Here is a 7,483-nt window from a genome sequence, read left to right on the forward strand (position 1 = left end):
CCGCCGTGGGGAGGTGGTTCCGTGTGGCGGTGTGCGGAGCTGTGCTTCCTTCCATAGGAAGGCCTGAAGCAGTGCCTGTCCGAATTCAAGCAGCAGCAGCTAGCTTGGGTGGAAAGGCTGGATGTGACTTCGGGCCAGGTCGCGGATCCCGTCTCACAGAGCGCTTCTAACAAAGATGCTGTCGACCCCGAGAATGATTTCCAGAGAGAGATGAGTTTGTAAGTGTCAAAAACGGAGATTTTTTTCTAGGATCTCAGGATGCTGCTGCGTGCTTGGAGTCATGCAGGTGTGCTGCAGACTGCCACGATGGCTGTCTCCGGTGTCATGTCACTCTTGGGCTGTGTATTTTACATTTGATGGCTCCAAATGTTTTCCAAAATAACTACAAATTATCGCTAGTGTATTTAACTTGCCTTGTGACTGGAAATAATTTCCCTCCTTGCAGCAGACTTCTATCCTTTGCCAAAAAGTTTATTTAAAAAGTGCCTTGGTTGCAGCACTATTGCTTTAATGCAGGGTATGAATTTTTCTTGGTGTTATTACAGTTCTCGTGTTTTGCCTTTCCTTTTGCAATACAACATACAAAACTGCAACTGGAAACTACGTAAATGTATAGCAAGATATAATCGTTAATATTGTACTGGCACCTAAATCGCTTTTAGTAGCGCTGAATGGTGCAGGGCACAGAATTTTGATATCACTCTAGATTGATGCTTGTTAGATCTCAGTATCGGCTAGCTTACACAAGCAGACTTTCTGTCAGTGCTGTGCAATGCCCGATACCCAGTGACAGAGTGGTGCTGTCTCCCTAGCTACCGGCAGGCTCAGGCAGCAGTCCTGGAAGCCCTACCTAAGCTGCGTAAGCTTCAAGTTCCTACTAGAAGGCCAGATGATTACTTTGCAGAGATGGCCAAATCAGACCAACAGATGCAGAAGGTATGTGCGGTGAAAAATGGCTTTCTTTCCTGTGTTATGTGTTGGTTTTAGCCTGTGTTAGGATTAAATTTGAGTTGTCATTTGTGAACACTTACCTTTGTCTCTTTGACAAATGTCTGTGACAATGTTTGTGTTTGAAATTTTGTTTGTGGCAGGAAATTTCCTGTGTAGGTATTTCAGTGCAATGTGGGGATTTCTGTAACAGGTTGGAACGTAAAGTAGAAAAGCACCATTTATATTCTGTCCTGAATGTACTTTAATATTAAAAATGGAGACTTTTTCACCGTATGTGTGACAGTGGTTGTAAAGTTGGCTGTGTTCATGCTCTTTGGCCCAAGACTTGCAGTCAGATGTGGCATTAACATGATCCTTTTTCCCTATTTAAGTATCAGCCTTTGTTTGGACTCAGTGTGTTTTGGTTCTCTCTGATTGTAAACTGTGTGTTATTGAATTAATCTGTTATGGGTAGTAAGTCAGATTTGTGTAGGAAATAAGAATTTCACAAACTTGCTTCTTGATTGTGGTCTTTGTTCAAAACGGAACCCTAATTTTTGCTTTAGTTTTGGAAAAAAGACTACATCGTATAAGTTAAACAAACATGAGCTGGAGTCTAATTTGCAGGTTCGTGTATGCCTTGGTCACTGTTTTGATGGCTGATGAATCTTCCTAGAAAGGATGAAGAGTAATAATTAGCTTGTGCTGAGGCTTAAGTCAGTTCTGCACATTACTGTTGTCTTCTTTTGCTGGCTTCTGTTTGAAGAGCAGAGTTTTTGTCTCCTAGTGGAGTCACAGACTAAATCCAGAAGATCTGTATTGAAATCTTTGTAATCACCTGTAGTGTGGCAACCTTACAGAAATGTTTGTGAACAAGGACAGAATGAAAAAGAAGTTTTCTGTGGTGTGGAAGGGTTGTTGACTCTCCTTCAGTGCTTTACTTTTAATAATGACAAGAAAGAAACTGTTAAGTCTTCTACATACGCCTGAGTAGACTGGCAAGGTGTGACGAGATAGTCTTGTTTAGCAGTTCCATGAGAGCCCATTACAAGGCTTTGTCTTGTCTCTGTGTGAGTTTTGTCTTTTTAACCAGATTTTGGCTACAGATCAGTTCAGGAGTTTCTGTCATAACTGTTCCAGCCTTGGGTTGAAAGAACGTTATGCCTTATAAAGCATTATCTGATTGAGAGAGGTTTCCTTTTTTACACTCATTGATAGTTTGCATAACTAATGATTTCAGGACTGCACAGCAAACATAAAATTCTCATATTTTCTTTTGTTACTGATAAATCTTGTTTTTTCTATTCCCTAATAAGATTCGACAGAAGCTTAAGAGTAAACAGGAAGCAATGGAGAGGTCTGAGAAAGCGAAACAGCTCCGTGCAATGAGAAAATATGGCAAGAAGGTGAGGAGAAGCTACAGGAGGGACCTGTCTATGACAAGAATCTAGAGCCTGAGTGAGGAGCTTAGAAAGTGAGACCACAGGAGCCTGGATAAAATACATGGAGTCTGTCTAGTCTTCTGTCTAGCCGCTTTGAAGGAAGACAGAGCAAAAGATGGGTTACCATAAAAAAAAAAAAAGGGGGGGGGGGCATGGAGAAAAAAAAAGTATGGGACACTACAAGGAACACTAACATTCTGCTTCTAATCTCAGGTGCAAACTGAGATTCTGCAGAGGAGACAAAAGGAGAAAAAAAATATGTTGAATGCAGTCAAGAAATACCAGAAAGGTAAAGTGAACTTCTCTAAGAGAGCAAACGTGTAATGGGAATAGTGATGTGTGAGCAGTGTAAGGCAGTGTGATGTGCGGTGTCAATCTGCAGTGCTGGGCAGTGAGCTTGAAAGGCTGCTGTTGTGCAGAGTCATATGCCAGTGGCACTGAAAATCCTCCAGAGTAGCTGTTCTTCAGTGAGGGTGACTTGTGCTATTACTTGCTTAGACTGAAGATTCATATTTTCTGTGGTGGTAGCTGAGCAACTGTTACATCTTCACTCTTGCAGGTCTCTCTGACAAGCTGGATTTTCTAGATGAAGAGCAGACATCGTCTCAGGGGAATAAAAAAGGCAGTGCAAGTCAACGGATAAAGAAAGGGTGAGACCAGAAAAGAAAGATATTTAAATGCAGAATGTCTGATTTTTTCAGTCTTTTAGGGGATCATTTTGTGGAACAAGAAAGCTGTTCTGATTAATGTTCATTAAAATAAGCCTGAGGTGGCTTTCTGTCCCTACAGAGGACGAAATCTATGCCCAGAATGGAATGGAGACTGAAATGTGCTAATTTCTGCCTTTTTGATAAGAGGGGAAAGGTTTATGATGGCTGATGAGAGTCCATTGGCAGATACCTGTGCCTTCTTGAGAGCTTCCCGAGGAAAGGAATATAGGCAATGATGCTGTTCGGTTGTTTTTCAGGCCAAATGCTAAAAGACGATACAAGAATCAGAAGTTTGGTTTTGGTGGGAAGAAGAAGGGCTCAAAGTGGAACACAAAGGAGAGTTTTAATGATGTGTCCAGCTTCCGGGCAAAAGTGGCTCACAACAAAGGCCCAGGAAAAGCAGGAAAAGGAGGAAAAAAAGCCCTCAATGTAAGTGAAATGTTGCATGCAAATGATCCTCGTTGGCTAGGAGGTCTGCCCTGGTCTGGGAGGGAGAGCTGAGTACATGATGGGTGCCTCCAGCATCTGGAAGTGACAGTGTCTGTCTTCGGGAGCTGAGCATAATTCAGTTGCAGACAGAGTTGAGGACGGTGGTTCGGTGTCTGAGCAGGGAAATGGGTGGGGGAATTAGCAAGTACTGTTTGTTGCTACCTGTGTCCCCAAACCTCCCTCTCCAGAGGTACTGAGAAATATCTTCACCTTGATATCCTCCCCAAGCTATAGAGCTAGAACAAAGATTGATGACATGAAAATAAAGATCTTAATCTGTCCTTTTTTACAGAAGAGACCTGGAAAGAGAGCAAGGCAGAAAATGAAGAGCCGAGCGCGATAAGAGGACTGTGCTCCCCAGTGGGGTTCTTGCGTTTCTATGTGTGGCAAGATGTGTTTCTGCTGTCATCAAGCAGTCAACCGTGGAGCAAGCTGGATGCTTCCAAGTGGCAAGAAAAAAAGTCAGTGGAAACTAGTGCCTTATCACTAATTTCTTCTTACTGTCTGTTTTGTTGAAGGATTTTTTCTACTTAAACCTTTGGTGTGTGAACGCATTAAATGGTTTGCACAGAACCGTGTTGAATTCATGTTTAGCTGTGCTATGGATGGTGGCTAAAGTCTGCCCTTTGTTCCCTTCATTCCAACAGCTTTTTCCACAGCTACTGTTGACATGTACTTGGTGAACTTGAGTTCTGGGTCATGTTGTCGATGTCAGAATAGGAAGTCTGAAGCCTGTTGAGATGTTAAAAGTGTTTTTTAGACTATTCATGTAGATGGGTTTGGAAAGAGCAGTGAGACAAATGCAGCAATCTTATAAATAGGTTTATTTCTGTAACTATTGTCAGGCTGCAACTGAGGTTCTCTCTTCCCTTTTCTCACTGTCTTCTCTTGCCAGAAATCTACCAGACTCAACTAATAACAAGCAGGGCCTAACACATTAGATGTCGTTAACTGCTTCTATCAAAGTTGTGTGGCTTTGCCGCTCTGCTGCTGCAGATTCTCAGACTGCTCCTCCTCGTGCCCCTGTGGCAGCCATTTATTTAGTGATCTCTGTTTTCCGGCGTGGGAAGTAGAATCTGCAATCATTACGGTCCACATGAATCTGGGAAAGAAAAATGATGAATAGTCATGTGCTTTTTACTAGAGTGAGTGGTAGCAGTCCCTCCTAAGAAGAGTGATGCATGGTGTTCTTGCTGCTGAGAAATGCCCAAATGACAAATGAGTAGGGTACCACATATTTGAGAATATGCTGTTCACTGCTTCATTACGGTAGAACCTGGTGAAAAAGGAAAACTTAACGTATGAAACAGTATCATGAGTCCCGATTATAAATTTAACTCGCTTCCCTATGTGCAAATTTAGTTGCCTCTTTCCTGCCAGCCTGATCCTACCACCGGTATCTTAACGGCATAAAGCCCTCCTGGGATGTCTGTCTTGAGCCTTGTCATGAGTAACCAGTTTACCTGAAGTGTAATACAAAAAGTTGCAGAAGATTATATTTTATTTTCTTATTTATCTTAGTTTTCTTTGTAACAGGCTAAAATTAATCAGGCCCTCACTTGCCTTTCTCTAAATACTAATCTACGAAGTCAGTCATCGTCACAGCTATTAGTTTGTCAGAGATATAATTGATGTCTCAGCTTGTTAATAAGATTTCTTTTCCTCCTGTTTATTCACGCTTCCCTAGATGAATCCTCACTGGTGTATTCTGCCTCGGGTTTACTTAGCTGATTATTAATTTTATGGTTCTGCTTACGATTTGCTTGAAAGATGCTGTACAGCAGCACATTTCTTTTCACGGTACTTATGTATGTCACTTCACATTGCTCACTACGCCATTTCTCATGGCTGAATGCTTTAATAAACAGCCGTGACTACATATGTGGCGTTTGGCAGTATGCTTGGGGTCCACTGTCATTGTAGATATTTTGCATGCAAGTTTGTCAGGGGCAGCTTACTGTTCCTGCGTTCACAAGCCTGTGCCAATGTGGAGTTCTCTTAGGTGTTAACTTTAAAAACTTCTTGTCCACAAACAGCTCTGCTCATTTCTAGTCATTCCTGTTTTCCATGCTTGTCACAAATTTTTTTCTTCCGTGAATATCTTTCAATGTGATGGGCTGAACCTCTCTGAATCCTGCAAAAGAGCTGAGTCATTAAGCATCCTACTCACCAAAGGTGTTGTGTTCCAGCCAATTTCTTGGCTTTCAGTTTGCGGCTCTGAATATTTCTTTGTTGGCTCCAGTGCTGCATGGTGAATAAGGTTCAGAAACTTGGCTGTTGGTTTAAGAGACACAAACAGAAATGAAAGAAACTGTGTTTAAAAAAAAAAAGTCACCTGTGGATGTGTGTTAGAATGGGACATCCTAATGCTGCCCAAGCAATAGCAAGAAAGTGAAGGTTGGAGGCAAGCTCTGTGCTTCTGTGAATGATCGTGCAAGAGAATGACGTTTCTACTCAAATTTGTCCTGATGAAGTTTCAAGATTTGCCTGCCTATACTGTCCTGTTAATTCTGTCATCCCTGTCTGCTGTATTGCAGCATCTTACTTTCCTTATACCACATGTAGTATCAACCAGTGCTCCACGTTAGCTGTCATTTTTGTCAGTTGCCTGAGACCCCCTGGCTTGTTTTGATTTTCTTCCCCCACCCCTTGACTAGAGCAGGCCAACCTTAACTGATCATTAAGGTTTTTAGACAAAATTGGCATGCTAGAAATAAGGGAGCAGTTGCTATAAGGGTTCTTGTTATTGGTGCTCTAAAGCAAGGCTCAGCAGCCATTTCAGCAGTCTACTGTATGCAGTAGTTGGGTAGAATCTGCAATAACAGGCAACATCTGTGTACAAAACATGTTTCTAGATTTTTTTTGTTTTCCTCTGAAAAAGGTTTAGATTTTCAAGCAGAACTTTGTAGTATGATAACTAAAAAGAAAAATAAAAGCATAACTGCATGAATGCAAGCTTGTACTGATAATGAAAAGTAATGGGAAAGGGCCTAAAAGTAGAAAAAAAAAAAAAAGCCTTGCATGTAACAAAAACAATGAATTTATTGTTGTCACAGGGGTGTTTCCCTATCTGTCATCTTTTAGACTAATTGGAATTTTTAAATCTTGTTTATTAATCATTTTCTTATGTAATTACCACAAGCCATTCAGAGATTTCTTACCATCTGCCGGTTCCTCTATATTATCATGCCAAGACATAGGCTTCTTGGTGATGGTGTGAACTGGAAAGAAATGATGCAGGTAAATTACTTTAGTGTGAATTTAGCATCACAGACAGGTATAGGATATCTATCATTGCAAGTGATCCTTTTGGTTATTCCCCAGTCTGGGCCCAGCTACTTCACTGAAGCTGTAAAGGAAGAACAGCATGTGAACAGAACAAACTGAGTTAGAGTACTGACTAACGGCGACTTCCTGGAAAGGGAAGGGGGTTAAGCGTGCCGAAAGCCCTTCTACTGCTGCCTGCTGCCTGCATTTACCCCAGCGAAGTTCCACCCCACCCCCGTGCTGGCCTGCAGGGTGCCAGGTTTAAAACCATTTTCTTTTGGTTCAGTTTTGTTTTGCTGTGAAACCTACACCTGAGTGAATTTATTCGCATCACCCCCAGGATAGGTGACGTTCTATGGCTGCAAATTGGCAGCCCAGGGGCTGAAGAAACATGGTGTGGTGTTGGGGCTCTCTACCCCATCTTGGCTCTGTGTTTTTTGCTCAGGATGCTTGGGTTCCAGATCCTAGGCTGTTGCTTCGCTTCTCCACCTTTGTATAAAGGCACCATCTGATTTGGGCAAATTGGTCTTGTCTCAGTTCTGCCTTTTGAGCGCACAGACTCATGAAAGCCCACCAGTTTCTCCTTCCCCTCTCGCTGGCCACTGTTGGCGTTCTTGGGTGCAGCCGGTGAGCGCTGCGGGCCCT

The 7,483-nt window shown here is 42.3% G+C and overlaps 3 protein-coding genes across 3 annotated transcripts in view; 2 read left to right on the forward strand and 1 right to left on the reverse strand.

The window, feature by feature from the left end:
* Nucleotides 1-4,036, forward strand: part of EBNA1BP2 (EBNA1 binding protein 2) — a 5,361-nt gene extending 1,325 nt beyond the window's left edge. The window contains exons 2-8 of the mRNA XM_035893552.1: nt 58-218; nt 813-936; nt 2,247-2,336; nt 2,586-2,661; nt 2,932-3,022; nt 3,340-3,511; nt 3,864-4,036. Of these exons, the coding sequence (XP_035749445.1) occupies nt 58-218; nt 813-936; nt 2,247-2,336; nt 2,586-2,661; nt 2,932-3,022; nt 3,340-3,511; nt 3,864-3,914 (765 nt within the window). The 3' untranslated portion in view covers nt 3,915-4,036. The remainder of the gene's footprint in view (nt 1-57; nt 219-812; nt 937-2,246; nt 2,337-2,585; nt 2,662-2,931; nt 3,023-3,339; nt 3,512-3,863) is intronic.
* A 140-nt stretch (nt 4,037-4,176) lies between these two features.
* FAM183A (family with sequence similarity 183 member A) lies at nt 4,177-7,169 on the reverse strand. The gene is made up of 4 exons (XM_009638006.2): nt 7,148-7,169; nt 6,733-6,792; nt 5,742-5,845; nt 4,177-4,673 (listed from the first exon to the last, which is right to left on the reverse strand). Exons 1-4 carry the CDS (start codon nt 7,167-7,169, stop codon nt 4,608-4,610), a joined length of 252 nt encoding a protein of 83 aa, XP_009636301.1. The 3' UTR covers nt 4,177-4,607.
* Nucleotides 7,170-7,229: 60 nt separating this feature from the next.
* PIF1 (PIF1 5'-to-3' DNA helicase) overlaps nt 7,230-7,483 on the forward strand; it is a 6,787-nt gene continuing 6,533 nt past the window's right edge. The window contains exon 1 of the mRNA XM_009637987.2: nt 7,230-7,239. Within this exon, the coding sequence (XP_009636282.2) occupies nt 7,230-7,239 (10 nt within the window). The remainder of the gene's footprint in view (nt 7,240-7,483) is intronic.

Source organism: Egretta garzetta, unplaced genomic scaffold (assembly GCF_000687185.1).
Source record: "Egretta garzetta isolate BGI_Z169 unplaced genomic scaffold, ASM68718v1 scaffold75, whole genome shotgun sequence".
In the NCBI taxonomy this organism is placed as follows: domain Eukaryota; kingdom Metazoa; phylum Chordata; class Aves; order Pelecaniformes; family Ardeidae; genus Egretta; species Egretta garzetta.